The sequence below is a fragment of the Pseudonaja textilis genome, chromosome 2 (assembly GCF_049901715.1).
Source record: "Pseudonaja textilis isolate UNSWEBS1 chromosome 2, rPseTex1.2, whole genome shotgun sequence".
Classification (NCBI taxonomy): Eukaryota; Metazoa; Chordata; class Lepidosauria; order Squamata; family Elapidae; genus Pseudonaja; species Pseudonaja textilis.
In genome coordinates this window covers 218,634,820-218,652,900 of record NC_141991.1, presented here as the reverse complement: position 1 = coordinate 218,652,900, position 18,081 = coordinate 218,634,820, and the positions used below count along the sequence as shown (strand labels likewise).

Below are 18,081 nucleotides of genomic sequence, written 5' to 3'. Positions count from 1 at the left end.
TGCTCTATTGGTTGATGGAAAAATCCAAGAGGAACAGTTAATCACAAAAAGAGAACTTAGATTTATACAAGTGGAATAAATCTGTTTCATTACACTGGTTTCAATACCATGTGCCACATTTTATAATCTTTAAAATGAATAATGCATTGTTCCATATTTTTTCTATTTCATTTCCTGATTACAGTACTTATAGTAAATCTTGCAGTTGGAAAAAAGCCTGGCTAGTATTATATTATTTTAAAATTTGTAATATTTCATTTGACATGCATATTCTTCAGGCCTAGTAATTCCATTAGGAATGAGGATGGTAGTTAGACATAGTGCATAAAAGATACCTTAAGTGCAAAATACACTACTTCTGCTAATTTAGTAGTTATTTTCAAGTGGACAATAACATGAGCCTATATTTGTTTTTGTTTTACAGGATGATATTCCAGAAATGCAAGAATATATTTTTATTAATCTAACATCTGTGAAACTTGTCACATATCCTTTGGTATCTTTTCCTCCCAGACTTGGTAGAAATCTCACAACTTTCTTTCATGATTTATTTATACCTCTGTATCAAATTTGTACATTTTAAAAATATTTTGCACCAATGTAAAATATTTATTACATATAAAAATATTTGTTACTCCCTTTATGCAAGCTTTCAAAATATACTTCTCTAAAAAAATTAAGCTAACAGTAGTTTTTTCAATAGCATTTTAAAAGTAAATTTAATTAGTCAAATTCACAGATAATAAGAAACCATTTTTATTAGTTACAATGATAAATCTTGCTTATTGTAGAGGAAGAGTGTACTGATGCATGCTCCCACATTGCTGGCATCTATTAAATCAACCAGTGGTTACTTTATTTAAAAAATGACATATACAGCATTATTAGCACATATCTCATTCATGTTCTTTGCAAACTTCAGTGTGATATAAGAGCCTTGGAACCATAAGGGAAGCAAATCCAAAAATTTGCTTCAGGCCCCAAAACTCCAACTTACAATTCCTAATCAACTTTAGGCTGGTATATTAGATTTGGTTTTGTTCAGTATTTTCAAGATACATCATGCTTCCTGTTACTGGTGTTACAAAAATGTATATTCTAATATTTTCAATTTGATCTTCATTTTGCATTTCTGTAGAACTGACTGGGTTAATTCACTACAAGATAAATAGAAAAAAATGTGCCAATAGGTTTAAGATGCGTTGATAGCACAATGAATACTAGGAATAGTAGGATTTTTGTGTTCTGAGTAATTTTAATTACTTAAAATTATTTATTAATATTCTACTTTTTTCCAAGAGAATTTGGGAAGAATTACAGTTAGTTAATATTATGCATAAATTGATATTATAAATAATAATTTACTTTGTACATCTAAGCATTTATTTATTGATCCATGTTACTGTGCAAAATAATTTTCTTGCTATTTTTAGACATGGAGGGTTTAACAGCACAGGTAATTATTGACGCTAATGATGGAGCAAGAGGAGTAATAAGTTGGCAAAATACAAGGTAAGTTTAATTTTCAGTTTACGTTTCATTTTTTTTCAATTGTTAATTTGCTCAGCTGAAACCTTTTGTGACATGAATCATGATGTCACCAAAGATAGTAGGAAATGTAGTCAGCCAGTCCTGGAAGCCAAATATGGGCTCTAAGTAGTCCAGGATAGCCAAGGTATCATTATCAGGAATGTATCCAATTTATATCTAAGTGCTACAGGCAGTTTCAAGGATTTCAAATTGTAGATAAGATAGTGGCATGAATTAGAGTGTTTTAAATTTATTAAATATTGAGAACACATCTGTACAAGAGAGAGGAATGCTACTTGAACCAAAATGGAACTAGGCTGCTGGTCCATTCCAGTAAAAAAAAGTGGCAGAGATCTGTGGGAGAAAATCACCAAATGCTGGGCAGCATCCAGCTGAGAAAGGTGTAGAAAATACTATAGACTACCCATCAAGAAACATTAGGTAAAGTGTGATGATGACTTTCAGGAGATATGTAAGAAAAAAAAAAAGCTTATGAAAATGCTAACACAAATCTTAACATTTGAAAAAGGATGTATGTTATGAGCATTTCTGATGAATCAGATTATAAATTAGAGTAACAGGGCTTAACCAATTCTGACTTTACAACTCAGGAAACAGGCTGTCAGATACTGCATTTCATAATGAAGGTCACAAAGGGCAGACCAGTTGGACAATAGGCATGCAATTTGGAGAGCCAAGTAATCACCCACTTCTAGCAGAAGAATAATAGCAGACTAGTCACATACCTTAGAGCCTGAATAGGAAAAAAAACCCTCACACATGCATAAAGATAAACAAATACCCAAAGGTATAATATACCAAGGTTCTAATGTAATCATGAGTCTCCAACCATTATGGGAACATCCTTTGAAAAGTATGCTTTTATTCAGTTGGCTCCATCTACCAGTCTTGGTGTCTGAAATTTTCTGTCTTGCATCACTTTCCAGGCCCGTTAAATGTGCTGTAAAAGACTGGAATTTTCCAGTCAAACTTCCAGCTAAGTGGGAATGTAGGAAGGAGAAAAAGAAAAACACTTTTTTTCCATTAAACAGTTTTCCAAATACTTTTGTCCATTCATGGGATAGTGGCTATACTACTTTTCTTGGAGGCTTTATCAGCAATATAGTAACTCATTCCTTTATCACTCATATTTGGAGGACTACAATTTATTCTACATAAAGTTTCCCTTAAAGATACAACTTGTACATAATTCAGCCTCTCCCCATTCTCGCCTCCCCCCCTCACTGAATGTAGAAGATGCTACAGCAGGATAATGCCAATCTGGTGTGAGCTTCATTAAGAAGGTGTAGGCTTTTGGGTCCAATTCAAAGTGTTCCTTGTCACTTCTGAAGCCCTTTGTAATTTGGATATTTCTTACTTCTAGGGTAAGAAATAGAATTCAAGTAGAATCCATTTGTTTGACAAATATAGACTGGGAAGGGATGCTATAGATGACTGTACCAGAGATGTTAAAAGGGTGGGAGTCCAGATACAAGCTCTCTTGGTTATTACCCACTTAGCCTCAACAGCAGTTCCCTTGAGTTAAAATTACACCTTCCATATATAATTTATTATCATTTGGAAAAGCCATTAATATATATTTTTCCATATTACCTTTGCACATGATATGATTATGATATGATTATGATAATTAATGAATAGAGAATGCTATCTTGCTTATGATAGATTAATGTTTTGCTTTTATTTTGGATGTCCATTTGTTTTAAGCCACCTAGAACTATTTGATGAGCTAGCCAATAAGTATTTAAATAATTTCAATAATTTATTTAAATAAATAGGTAACTTTTCTTTTTTTTCTTTCAGGTTTGAAATAAGTGAACTGAATATAAACTTAACATTAGTGATATTCCGGGACCGAGGCTTGTATGGTAACGTGTCCTTATTCTTGTATGCTCAGAATCTGGAAGCATATCAGGGAGCGGACTTTAATCTTTCTTCAAGGGTAAGAAGGAACCATCACAGAAAACCATTTTTCCATAACATCAAATGGATGTTTTGTTTCAGTGAAAAGTGTAAGCAATTGTACCCTAAATATTAGGGTCGTGGAAGGCTTCAAAGTTAATTCCATTTCTTCATTAATATGCTTTTCAATTTAAAAAAAAATCAGCATGATACTTTGTTTAAAAATGTATTTACATAGGTCTTTAAACTTCCAAATAACAGTTAGATGTTAGGATGTGTAACTGTTATTTTTATTGTATGTATTTTATCATTGTGAGTACCCAGATTGTTGGGGGCAATATGCTGACTCTGTAAACTGCTTAGAGAGGGCTATAAAGCACTTAAGCGTTATATAAGTCTAAGTGCTATTGCTATTATAAGATGACTTGTACTTTTTTGAATATTTCTGTAGATGCTTTGTAAAAGTCACAGCGAATTTACATTTTTTTGTACATTTTTATGCATTGCTTTTCAACATTAAACACAATTCCAATATGTTTCATTAATAGACTCTTTCTTTTGCTGATGGAGAAAGATATAAATATATTGATGTTCAAATTTTTGATGATGAGATTCCTGAAAGAGATGAGAAATTCCAACTAATTTTAACAAATCCTTCCCTTGGATTAGAATTGGGAGAAAATACAACAGGTAATATTAATTAATTTTGAATTAGCATTTTGTTTTGTGTTTGCCATGGATCAGGAGGCTCTATTCTCATGCCCTGGTCACCTCCCAGAATAGATCAATGTACAATAGCATGTTCTACATGGGGCTGTCTGTGAAGAGCATCCAGCAGCTACAGGAGTGCAAAGGGTGCTTCTCAGTCAGAACAGGTAATACTTCTATTCTGTGAGCTGCACTATTCTATTCAAGCTACTAGTGATGACCTATAGAGCCTCAAGGCTGGCATGAGGTACATGTTATGGGTCCTGTCCACAAAAACACATCACCTGGCAGGCCCTAAAGGAGAGTCTTTTCTGCCACAGCAGCTATCCTTCAGAACATCATCCCCCCATCCCCCAGGATAGGCAGTTCCTGATCAGTGGTGGGATTCAAAATTGTTTTTACTAACAGTTCTGTGGGTGTGGCTTGGTGGGCGTGGCAGGGGAAGGATACTGTAAAATCTCCAGTCAGAGGTAGTATTTGCTGGTTCTCTGAACTACTCAAAATTTCCGCTACCAGTTCTCCAGAACTGGTCAGAACCTGCTGAATACCCTCTCTGGTCCTGATCTTGCTGATTCCTACTGACCTTTTGGAAGGCTCTCAAGACATGGTTCTGTCATTATGCTTGGAGACCAGCGGTGGTATGGAACATGTTAGCCAGCTGTATTGCTAGCAACTGTATTGGCTGCCTTCTCGTGTTAAAATCTTTAATTGTTTTATTTGGTTTTTAATGGTTTTATTTTGGTTGGTTGTTTCTATTGTTTTCTGTTTTAATCCTATGACCATCTCACATAGCTACATAAATTGAATGATTGAGAGAGTGAATGAATAAAGCTAACATTATTAATAACATTAATAGCATTCTTCATAGTCTTAAACAATTTACATAATTATCTAAATTACTGATAGCAATGATTGGCTGGCAGTCCACTATATTGTTTTGTAATTGCCTATATTGTGCAATTAAAAAAAAAACATTTAACATATAGGATCCACCTTGGCTAGGTGCTGAAAGAAAAGCAAAAGCAATAAATTCTCCCCTTTTACACACACAAAGACAGACAGACAGACAGACACACACACACACACAAACGTGTGTGTGTGTGTGTGTGTGTGTGTGTGTTTAACACGTAGAAAGTCCACAAACGGTTGTGCAATTTTTTTGTGGGTTCTATTGCTAAAAGATTTCAGTTCTTCTCAGTCTTGAAGATAGCACAATGTAACAGGACAATATGAAACCTTTTGACACATTTAAAACATTCTTTTCACTTTGTAGTTCAAAATGCAGAAAATTATGTAGATTTCATATTATTTAAGCAAAAGTAATAGGATCAGCAGAGTAAAATCAGTAGGGTAAAATGTATTAATTTATTTATTAAACATGTTTATTATGAAAGTTTGTTCTTGTTTGATGTAACTTTGAAATACTGAATTTTAGTTAAGTTCTTCAGGACTATGTTTTTTTTCAAACCTTGTAAAAAAAATTGCAGCACAAATTTTCCTTGTAGATGTTAGATACAGAAGTCTTGATTTATTGTTATTATGATTAAATATTTATAATCTAAATAAACTTTGTTATCTTCCACAAATTTATGCTCAAAAAAATCTCAAATATATACTGAACCTGGATTTAGATACCAATATTGATAATAGTATCATTTATTAAATTATATGGAAGCATTGCCCGATGATTGTATGTTGAAATTAAGATAATCATTTCATTTATTGTCTGTTCAAAGCAACAATTACTATTCTGGCCAATGATGACGGTCATGGAGTTTTATCCTTCAACAATAGTGAACATTTTTTCCTAAGGGAACAGACAACACTCCATTTAATGGAAAGTGTTGCGATACTGAATATTATCAGAGAACCACCTCAAGGAATATTTGGAACAGTGACTGTCCAATACATAGTGCGAGAGATAAATTCTTCTGAAGAATCAATAGATTTGACTCCATCACAGGGCTATATTGTTCTAGAAGAAGGAATAAGAGTCAAGGTAATATGCAACAAGTAGTTTCTACAAAATGTAAAAAATGTTATGTTTATTTAAGAAATAAAATAAATATAAATTGGTTTATATCAGAAAACATATTGCATCTATATTGTACTATGTGCCTTAAGAACTAATTTACAAATTGCAGAGGATAAGTGTACTGATTTTGTAGGTTTTGTAGGATTGTAATTCAAAATATTTTGCCCTTTCAAAAACAAAGGTTCTTTAGCTGTACATGTTTATTTGGAAATATTTATTTCAATAGCAATTATTTTTGAAAATACGTATATTTTATTGGAATTTGGCAAATTCTGATGAGTTTCTACAAATAGATGGAAAAGATGATATTTATGTGCTTCTGTTTCAAAAGAATAGTGCTTGTTAAGAAAATCTGTAATTGAAGTTGTTGTAGAGTTTCATTGTTGATTATAGTTTATCCAAGATTTTGATACTTGATTTTAAATATAATATTTTGAAGAATAAAATTTCTCTTTTAGGTTATAACAATGACAGTTTCTTCCATCCTAACATGTCTTTCTTGATTTCATTCCATGTCTTAATGTAATTATACTAGTATTCAAGATTTTAATACTAATATATTGCTTTTTATTCAGAATCTGCATATTAGTGCCATTCTGGATGCTGAACCAGAAATGGACGAACATTTCATTGTTACACTGTTCAATCCAACTGGTGGAGCCAGACTGGGTGCAAGAACAGAAACATTGATCACAGTGTTGCAAAATCAAGCCCCTTTGGGACTTTTCAGTATCTTTCCAGTTACAGAGAGGTAAATATTGTGTTAGGTCAGAAATTAATTTGTTAGTTATATGTGACAGTTAACATGCTTTAGTCTTTAGTCTTCTTAAATTTCTTGATATTTATAATATAACAGAAAATGGCAAATGTCAGAGTTATAGATATCAGAAGAATGTTAGGATAATTAGGATAAATAGCAACTGTAAATGTTGATAGTAATTTTTTTTCATTGCTTATTAGAAATAAATTTTCAATGGGAGACAGTATACAAATATTTTAAATACATACATTAAATAATAGTTATATATTTAGATGTTTCTATATATCGATAATCTTTTATTAAACAGTAGGCATTTGGAGATTTCATTAATATTTCCTAGTTTCAGGTTTTATTTCTGGCATCTAATCTGTTTTTACTATTGATGGAATATGATTCCATGCCACTTGTATTAAAATAAATCTCTGTAATTCTCTGTTTTGCTCTCCCTGGACACCATGACAAACAATGTGTATCTCAAACTAGGAATGTGAAAAACCATTCTGGAGATTGCCTTGTGCTGCAGACAAAGGAAACCTACTGCTCAAGAGTGTTGAAATGCCATGTCTTCTAAATGGCTTAACTGATTTTGAGGCTCCCACTTGGAATGACTGTATGTGAATGCTTTTAGGATGGCTGGTGATCAACACAGGGACAGTCCTGGAAGAACTGTGCACAATCATGGCTACAGACAAAGTTGTGAGGCCCTTGAACTGGCTTGATTCCATTAGTGCTCTACTCAATTGACAAAGCAGTCTCCAGATGTTTTTGCACAATCAGTTCTATATTTACCCAATCCAGTGACATTCATTTCCAAGAAAATATGTACAGTGGTAACTTTTGAATACACTGAAAATTTTAAAGAACCACAGGTTACATTTCTAAATATCTTGCTATAATTTATATAATATTTACATTATAATTAGCATCTACTCTCTCAACTACTATGAAAAAGTCTGCTATTTTAACATGAGAATATCTCAGTTATTACATGTGCTGAAAATCAGCTTTCTTACAATCAGTATGCCAATAGAACACCTTCTGTGTATTTTTATTTATCATTTATTTAGTTGTATAGCACTTAGAGAAATGAATCTTAAAAAGGATCACTATTTATGTATTTTGTTAAATCTTCCATAATTCTTAGGACAAATTCTATTATAGCTGAGGAAGCAAACACTACAGTTTATTTGAAAATATCTCGGAGCAATGGACTCAATACATCAGTGAGTGTGGAATGGGAAACACGACCTGATTCTGCATTTGGGATAAGTAAGTCAATTCATGAGTTTTGATAGGTTATAGAGGATAGGTTTTTATAATTCATGTATTGTAATTTGGTTGATTCAACCAGAGATAACTAAAGCCCCTTCCATAGACAATGACTGCATCCATCCCAAGTTGGCTTTGTACCTTTTTGTGCCTTATATATGTCTTGGGATTCTACGTTGTCCTCACAGCATCCCCAGATACATATAAGCCTTGGAAGCTTAATCAATTAACTAGTGGGGTAGCTCTCCCTATAGAAAAGAATCCAAGAAGTCTGTGCTATTTTTTCTTCTTCTTGGGCTGTAGATCAAGCAGTTTCCCACTGGAGGTTTCCATCTGCTTCCCTTCATTTCTTTTTACTGATCCCTTTTTTCCCCATAATGTGGCTTTTTAAGGGTTTTTCTTACAGATACAGATAATCAGAGTTGGAAGGGACTTTGTAGGTCATCTAGTCCAACCCCCCACCCAAGCGGGAGACCCTACACCATTTCTGACAAATGGGAGTCCAATGTCTTCTTGAAAGTCTCAAAGGATGGCGTTCCCACAACTTCCGAGGGCAAGCTGTTCCATTGGTTGATTGTTTCTCCTTGTTTCCAGGTTAAATCTCTCCTTGTTCAGTTTCCATCCATTATTCCATGTCTGCCTACAGGCGCTTTCGAAAATAGCTTGACCCCTTCCTCCCTGTGGCAGCCCCTCAAATATTGGAAGACCACTATCATGTCTCCCCAGTCCTTCTCTTTACTAGACTAGCCAAGCCCAGTTCCTGCAACTGTTTGTTGTATGTTTTAGCCTCCAGTCCCCAATCACCCTGGTTGCTCTTCTCTGTACTTTTTCTAGAGTCTCAACATCTTTTTTATAATGTGGTGACCAAAACTGGATGCAGTACTGTAGGTGTGGTCTTGCTAAGGCTTTATAGAGTGGTATTAGTACTTCCCTTGATCTTGACTGTATCCCTCTGTTAATGCAATTTAGGATTGCATTAGCTTTTTTGGCGGCGGCTACACACTGCTGGCTCATATTTAGCTGGTTGTCCACTAAGACTCCAAGATCCCTCTCACAGTTACTGCTATTGAGCCTAGTTTCACCCAGTCTATATGTGTACTTTTGGTTTTTCTTGCCTAAGTGTTGGACTTTACTTTTCTCTACATTGAATTTCATTTTGTTAGATATGGCCCAGTGTTCTAGTCTGTCAAGATCCATCTGGATCTTGAGCCTATCTTCTTGGGTATTAGCTATTCCTGCCAGTGTCATCTGCAAATTTGGTAGGTTCCTCTTCTATTCCCTCATCTGTCGTTAATGAAGATATTGAAGAGTACTGGGCCTAAGATGGAACCTTATGGCACCCCACTGCTTACTTCCCTCCATGTACACTTAGACCCATTAAGGACTACTCGTTGAGTACGCTTTGCTAGCCAGTTGTAAATCCATCTAGTGGTGGTGCTATCTATTCCACTTTTTTCCTGCTTACTAAGAAGTAGGTTGTGGTCTACTTTATCAAATGCCTTGCTGAAGTCTAAATATATTATGTCCACAGTATTTTGCTGGTCTACTAATTTAGTCACTGTGTTGAAGAATGAAATAAGATTGGTTTGGCATGATCTGTTTTTAACAAACCCATGCTGACTGCTAGTTATTACTTTACTTGTTTCTAGATGTTGGTAGATCTATTTTTTTATTATCTTTTCCAGTATCTTCCCGGGTATTGATGTTAGGCTGATTGGTCTATAGTTTCCTGGGTCTGTTCTTTATTTCCTTTTTTGAAGATGGAACCACATCAGCTCTTTTCCAATCCTCTGGTAGTTCCCTGGTGCTCCAGGATTTTTGAAAGATATGGTGCAGTGGTTCTGAGATGATCTCTGCCAGCTCCTTTAAAACTCTGGGATGTAATCCATCAGGCCCCAGTGATTTGTTTTCATCACGATCAGACAGGTGTTCTCTTACTATTTTTTTGCTTATTTTAACTTTTATTTCTCGTCTGTCTTTTACAATAATGTTTTTGGTGGGTTGAACTATAGTTTCTTTTTGTGTGAAGATGGATGCAAGGAATAAGTTAAGCAGTTCTGCTTTCTCTCTGTTGCCTGTTACTTCCTTGCCATCTTCTCTTTTTAGTGGACTGACTGTTTCCTTGATTTTTTTCTTGTTATTTATATCTTGGAAGAAACTTTTTTTTATTATCTTTGACTTTTGTTGCAAGTCTTTGTTCGTTCTGAGCCTTTGCTATCCTGACTTCGTCTTTGCATATTCTGGCTATCTGCTGATATTCTGCCTTAGTTGTATGTCCTTCTTTCCATTTTTTGTACTTGCCCTTTTTTTCTTTCAGTTTGCCAGAGAGATCTTTGTGCAGGCATGCTGGTTTCTTCTTGGATTTCTTGTTTTTCTTTCTCAATGGTATTGTGCTGGTCTGGGCTTCTGTGATCATACTTTTTAGAGTTTCTCAAGATTCTTGAGTTGTTTTCCCCTTTAGGATTTTCATCCACGGAATCTTTCCCGTTTATAGTTTTCTCTGAGTTTATTGAAATCAAACTCTTTTAAAATCCAAGACTGTCTTGTCATTATGTTCTGTTGCTTGTGTTTGTGTTATGTTGAATTCTAGTATGACATGGTCACTGTCACCCAAGGTTCCTGCAGTTTCAACTCCCTCTATCACTTCTTCTCTGTTTGTAAGAATTAAGTCCAGTATGGCGGTCCCTCTAATTTTACCCTCTACCTTTTGGACAACAAAGTTGTCAGCTAGGTTGGTTAGGAACTTATTTGATTTCTCACTTGGTGCAGAATTAATTTTCCAATTGCTATCAGGATAATTGAAGTCTCCCATTACTATTGTTGTGTGTTTCCTGCATATGTTTGTTAGTTGGCTGGCAAAAAGGACATCTATATTTTCTGCTTGATTGGGTGGCCTATAATATACACCTATGGCCATGTCATTCTTTTTTTCTTTTATATTGACCCATATACCTTCTTTTTTTCTTTGAAGTTACAATATGATCAGGAAAGAACAAGGGTAGGTGCCAGTTATTTGCTGTTTCAGTATTTTCCCTGTGGGCAACTTCAGTAAATTTTTCTGTGGTAGGGTACAACAGTGAGAGGCTAGTGGTTTTGTAGGATTGTCCTAAATTGTTTCCAAAATTCTGGTAGTGGTTTGATAAGCAGCTGCCTGTAGACATGATCCTATTTGCCTCTTTTCTTTTCTTCTAGGTAATGCAATTTTAGCAGCTCACAGTCATTTGGGATAAACCCACTAGTCAGCTATCAATATGGACTTTCTTTGTTTATGCTAATATGTGCTATTAATAGCATTACTTTTCTTTTAATTGCAGAGGGTGGGTTAAGTGTACTGGCCATTTTACAAAGTTTTGAGGAAGAATCAATATCTAGCTGGTGTTTCTTTTTGGAAGGAGACTTTTTATATGGCGTATTGTTGAGAACAAATCCAGCTGTAAAGTCTTCAATATATCAATGGCGGGGAGTTTTTGTTCCTGTTGAGGTAAATATTGTAAAACATTAAACTGATATATAAGAATATTGATCATAACACTGTTTCAAGCTATGTGATACACAGATAGACCTTGTTTAAAAACCACAATTGGAACCAGCAATTTAGTTATTAAGTGAAATGGTTGCTAATTGAAACCATGGCCATGCTTATGTTCTTCATCTTTCCTTGGCTTTACAGCAGAGGTCTCCAAACTTGGCAACTTTGTGGACTTCAAGTTGAAATCCACAAGTCTTAAAGTTGCCAAGTTAGGAAACCTCTGCTTTACAGACTTGTAAAGGTCATAAATATGTGGATTGATTGTAAAAAAAATTTTTCATCTCTGTCATAACTTTTGAATAGTTGCTAACTGAGGCAATCATTAAAGGAGGGCTACTTATAAATCTTATTTCAATAGAGAGGAATATTAAATATTTTGTCTTAAAATAATTCATGGACTTTATTAATTGTATAGTAAAAAAAAGCTACCGGTTTACTTTTTGCTTAGGAATTCAGTATCAAGAACCCTCATCATTGTATTTCATTTCAAATCAATGGCTCAACGTACTTAGTAATTACTCATGGTGGAATAAAAGAAGATACACCTTCTAACAACACCGTATTCTTGTTTACCTCTGGATTTCAGCTGCTAGAGGTAATATTGTTTCATTTTCCAAACTTCCTTTCAATTTTTTAATGACTCACATACTTGAATTGAAAATTCTTCCTCCTGGTAATATCAAAGGTAGTAATATCAGAAAATTTATAAATACTTGTTTGTAAACCACAGTTAAGTATGCATGAGCATCTGTTTGAGAAAAAAACTAATACCATTTATGCATAATTAATTGAATGCTAGCATTCCTTTAAAAAGTCTAAGATGAATTTATTCCTAAGGGGAAAATAACCTTGTTCTGCAAAAAAAACTTCCAAATAGTGCAAGTATTTTTTTCAGACTGGAGTGGCAATAGTTTATTAGTGAGTGTAACCAAGTTATTTCAATCTTAGAACCTGTGAGTAGGTTTAATGAAAAGCTACAAGGCAGCAGACGTAAAGTGTTCTCACTAATTTTTAATATAAACTCTAGAATGCTATTTAAATAAAGTAATAAATAAAAAGACCAAAGTGTTAAATATGCTTGTGAATTTGATAGCAAGATGAGAAATGAATGTGATAGTGGAAATAATGAGGGGGATTAGATATTAGTCTGATTATTTATTTATAGTTTATCTTTCTTAACCACCCATCTCCCTCAGAGATGGAATTCATTTTCAGACAAGCCAATTCTATATAAAAATATGGAGTGCATTTTAATCATGATGGTATCAGATTACTAGTGTGTAATATCACAAGTATGTCAGAACAGCTTTTAAAGTAATTTCAAGGAAAAAGTCAAAGGATGCAAGGAATCTAATTTTTTGAAGAATGTGACGAGAATGAATATTTTTTTAACTGTTCAGGGGGACGATATATATTTGTAGGAAATGAATATAGTCAGTCAAGAAAGACACAAGTTCGCAAAAATAAAGCTTCACGTCATAGAAATCCTAAGGGCAAGAGAGATTGTGTATTGATGCTCAGTGTAAGGCATAGAGTTAGCAAGACAAGAAATAAGGAGCCAGACCAGCCTGGGAAGCTGAAAGGGCAGGAAAACAAAAGGGCAGGAAAAATTATTTTAGAACTTAAATAATCAGACATAAGATTTTAAACCATGTCCTCATAAACACATACTTTCATCATCATTGAGTCAGCTTGATATCCCACCATAAATCACTATCCAAGATTCATTCTTAAATGTTATGTAAGCGTACGGATTATATCACTTTATCTCAGGGATTAAGTGCCGTGCCTATAAAGCAGGTGCTGACACTTATAGGAAAATACTAGAAACTCAGAGACGAATTTGGAAGTTACAGTGCTTGATGTTCAGATGTTCATTTTATTTACATAATTTTGCCTTAAGCCACATTTCTATAATAAAACAAGTGAGATACATTTTGAAGGTTGTATTAGATACATGTGATTGTATTTCCTTTTCTTTCTTTCAGGTACAGTCTATATTGGTGCCAGCCACCAGTGATATAAAATATTTCAATTTGAATCAAAGCCATTATTTGATTATTGCAAGTTACAGACCAGAAACTGAGTCTACCCAGGTTAGGAGAATTTTCATTTTATTTCCTGTATTAGCCTTGTTTGTATATTTACCTAATAACATATTATCTAGTAACATATTCAGAACCTACAAAGCCTTGTGAATTCTTTAAGGGGATGCATACAAATCAGGCAGCAAATTCAGATGTAAGTATTTGAATCATATGATCATTGGAAATATTTGAAATTTATACTTTTTCTGCTTTTATGTTTTGATTGTACATTGATAAATGCAACTTGAATACCACCTATAGAAATATGTACCTGGCTGTTTTTGCATCCTTCTTCAGGACATGTTTTTGTATTCATATCTGCAAATTACTGTTCTGTGTTTAAAATGATGATTGCAGATTAATCAGCTGAAATGGTGAGGAATTAATGGTTAGAAACTTTTCTCAATTGGAGCTCTGCTTTAAATATGCTCCTAACCTGCAATGATTCTTATTATTCTGGCTGATGATGCATTTCATTTCTGGATCAATCTTACACTTATGCCTACATTATTGAGCACCATATCTATATTATGGCATAAAGGTTTAATAATTCAAGCTCCACTTTCCCTGTGCCAATGAAGACTCCAAACCATTCTACCTTTCTGCATCCAACATGCCTCCCTCCAATGGTGATGCCTCCTCTTTAGCAAAATCTATTCAACTAATACTCAAATGTGTGAAGTAAAATGCATAGCTATCAATGTAAGCTCTCCAAAAATTGTTGTAGTACTTGAAGAGAGAAGTCACATAGCTCTGTGGTGATGTCAAAAGTGATGTTTTATGGACTGGAAGTTTATTATCTTAACACATATTGAATTGTATACTTTTGCATAAATTTCAGGAAAAAAAGTGTTTTTCAGCCTTGAGTTGTTTTGAAAAAATTCAGTCAATCAATTAATCAGTTATATTTACAGTCAAAAGGCTCCTCCAATGGCACCTTCAAAATTCTCTTTGCTTTTGAGGTGCAATAAAAGTTCTGGTGGTATTCTTGAGCTTACCTTCCAAAGGAAGGTAATTGAGAATTCTGTTGCTCCAAACAGTCCTGTTTCCCTTTTCTGGGAAAAGACGCCTGGTGAGAGGTTCCTCAGGAAATGTTATTTTCAGACTGTCAGAGATAATGAAATAATGTAAAAGCAAAGCATTCACATACATACCTTGACCGACCAGTAATGAAATAAGTGGAAGAGTGTCATGCTTCACCATGATAATGATCATTATTTTTTCTTTGAAAAGGAAAATTTAAAAATTATGTACAATTACCGTATTTGTCAGACTATAAGATGCTCCAAACTATAAGACTTTTAAGGAGGAAAATAAGGGGGAAAAAATCTGCTTCTGCCTCTGCCTCTCAGCAATTTGCCTCCTTGCAGCAAAGAATAAACAGACTGGTCAGCTTCAGCACAGGCTGATTTGGCACGAGCAGCTGATTGGTGGTTGGATCGGCCTCCCAGAATACCAAAATCAGCTATTTCAGGCTGCAGGGATCGCCATTGCCTATCGCTGTCTCTGTGTGCTCCATTTTCGGCCTCCTTGCACCATGGTTTCGGCCTCTGCATGCTTCATTTTCAGTCTATTTTAGGTGGCGGGAATCACCGCTGTCTATTCCTGCTGCCTGGAACAGGCTGAAAACAGGGTGCACGGAAACTGAAAATAAGGTGCACAAAGGCAGCGATAGGCGATGACAATCCCTACAGCCTGAAATAGCTGATTTTGGTATTCCGGGAGGCCAATCCAACCGTCAATCAGCTGCTCGTGCTAAATCAGGCTGTGCTGAAACTGACCAGGCTGTTTGCTCTTTGCTGCAAGGAGGCAAATTGCTGGGAGGCAGAGGTCAAAGGGTGAGGTCTGGTGGGTGGGTGGGGCTTCAACAATATTCACTGTATAAGATGCACAGACATTTCCGCCCACTTTTGGGGGGAGGGGAGAAGTGTGTCTTATACACTGAAAAATATGATATATGGTACAAATTATAAAAATTGCTCTTCCTATTAATAATTTCTATGGCTGTTTATTTATATACATAGTGAGCAAGAAATATATTCCATACCAGGTGTCCTATTTAGGAAAAAGATATTTTAACATATTTGATTTCTTCCAATTTTAGTTATAACTAGAGCTCTTTTGCATTTTATAGATTTTCCAGTGGAATAATGGCATCTTCATATTCCATAATCAACTCTCTGTGAATGGAGTTTTGAGTCTGGATCTTTTCCCCAGGGGAAGTACAATATATCTTGTCATTGTCCCTTGTGAATCCATACATACACCTCTTTTATTCAAGTGGTCAGAAAATGATTTTATAAGGTTTCAAGAAGTGCCAATCAATGGAATAACACAAGTCAAAGCTGTCATTTCTGGATCTGATGTCTACCTAATTTTTGCAAAAGGTACTCATATTTGATAGAATTACATTAAGTGTGGAAACTGAGGCAAGAAAAAACTTTTTAATGATTCTTATAATTAATAAGTTACTTTGTTTAATGATGAGCTATTGATATATACAGTACTTACTATGTAACATTTTTAAAAGGCCAGTGATGTAAAGTTGTTGATATATATTGGGGGGATTTTGCTAGTTGTTTTTTCCTTTTGTTTCAAAATTTGTTTGTCAATGGTTTCTTTTGATATTGGGGACATAAGTGATTTATTCATTTGTAATGCATACATTAAGGAAACATGGTTCTAGTTCTATAATCCATGGTGTTTCCTAAAATGAACTGGTTTGTTAGAAGTTACTATTTATTGATCATAAGTGCATTAGTTATAAATACCCATATTCATAGAAAGCTGTCTGATTTTACTTTCCATAGAGATCAACAGTACGTGTGAAATTTTTATCTGGGAGACAGGGAAATTTTCCTTCAGATATTTTCAGTCTATTTCCGTCAGAACAGTAAATGCAATCCATACTTTTTCCCCACTTTCAGGTTTAGGTAAGTGTGACAATAATCTCTGATACTACATTAATTCACACAAGATCTTTCCCCCCTCCTCATAGAGGTATAATTTTTCTGTAGGGGGAAATGCCATGTATATACCATTATCAGTGATAAATAGAAAATAGAACAATTAATCAGTGGAACAACTTGCTCCAATACTGCAAGTTTTAAAAAAGATGTTGAACAACCATATGTCTGAAGTGGTGTAGGGTTTCCTGCCTAAGCAGGGGGTTGGACTAGAAGACCTCCAAGGTACCTTCCAACTCTGTTATTCTGTTCTAATCTATCATAAATAATACTATTGGCCTTTTGGATGCTGTGAGATGTACAGTTAGCCATGATTTTTCAAAATAAACATTTGGAGCAATTTGGATATGGATATTACATACATAATAATGGCATTTAAAAAGTCTTGGTGCACCTTGTTTCTCAGCATAATATGATTAGTAATAGCAGAGTCATTCTCACAGTTCAAGCTTCCTGAGAGAAAACAAACGTATAGAACAGTTTTTAACATGTAACTTAATCGTGTGTTCAAAACTGCAGATTTATAGTAGACAAAATTACTTATTTTTGCCACAGGAAAATTATGAACCTTTGCAGCTTCAGGAATGTCTTTGGCTTGCTAGGGGAATAAAGATATTTGTTGCTGATTGGCAGAAAAATGAGCATGCTCCATTTGCTTTAAAGTGCAAACATTTCTTCCCTCCTTCAGGAAAGATTTGCACAAATCTTTCCTTGATTGTCTAAGTGCGTGCACAATTGCTTTGCTATATTTGTGATACCAGCAAAAGTGTTATCTACATATATACATTCAGATGAATGATGTGGTAAGCCTTAGAAGCAGCTATGCTGAGCTTCCAGAGGACATGGTTGCTTCAAGGACTGATGTTTATTAATTTCAGTGCCCTTGTGGTGCACTCTTTTAAGTGCTTTGTATGTCTTTAAAACAGAAAATGCTAAGTAAATGCAAAATACAGCTTGAACAAAACCAATTAAATATTTAAAAATGTTTTAGCATAAAATGTTAACATTTTTCTCTATCATTCTTAACTTCTTTGTTTCTTGATGCAGTGCATGTACTGTTTGCTAGCAAAGATATATCAGCTCTATATTCCTGGAACTCAGAAATGAATCGGTTTTCTCCATTACTAGAAGCTCCTTCTGCCAATCATATTTCCAGTATCAATGTAAAATCTCTTAATTCTAACAAAAGTCTCATTGTTGTGACTGGAGATTCCTATTCCTATATTTACGAGCTAACTGCAATTTCAAATCAGTCAGATTTTATACCTAGGTAT

At 34.5% G+C, this 18,081-nt stretch overlaps 1 protein-coding gene across 5 annotated transcripts in view; it reads left to right on the top strand.

The window, feature by feature from the left end:
* Positions 1 to 18,081, top strand: part of ADGRV1 (adhesion G protein-coupled receptor V1) — a 238,932-nt gene that overhangs the window by 69,459 nt on the left and 151,392 nt on the right. For all 5 annotated transcript variants that reach the window (XM_087927064.1, XM_087927062.1, XM_087927063.1 and 2 more), the window contains exons 39-51: positions 425 to 518; positions 1,434 to 1,512; positions 3,355 to 3,493; positions 4,002 to 4,143; positions 5,898 to 6,160; positions 6,772 to 6,947; positions 8,101 to 8,225; positions 11,540 to 11,706; positions 12,203 to 12,349; positions 13,743 to 13,850; positions 15,976 to 16,228; positions 16,652 to 16,774; positions 17,855 to 18,077. In XM_087927064.1, coding sequence (XP_087783190.1) covers positions 425 to 518; positions 1,434 to 1,512; positions 3,355 to 3,493; positions 4,002 to 4,143; positions 5,898 to 6,160; positions 6,772 to 6,947; positions 8,101 to 8,225; positions 11,540 to 11,706; positions 12,203 to 12,349; positions 13,743 to 13,850; positions 15,976 to 16,228; positions 16,652 to 16,774; positions 17,855 to 18,077 — 2,039 coding nt within the window. The remainder of the gene's footprint in view (positions 1 to 424; positions 519 to 1,433; positions 1,513 to 3,354; positions 3,494 to 4,001; positions 4,144 to 5,897; positions 6,161 to 6,771; positions 6,948 to 8,100; positions 8,226 to 11,539; positions 11,707 to 12,202; positions 12,350 to 13,742; positions 13,851 to 15,975; positions 16,229 to 16,651; positions 16,775 to 17,854; positions 18,078 to 18,081) is intronic.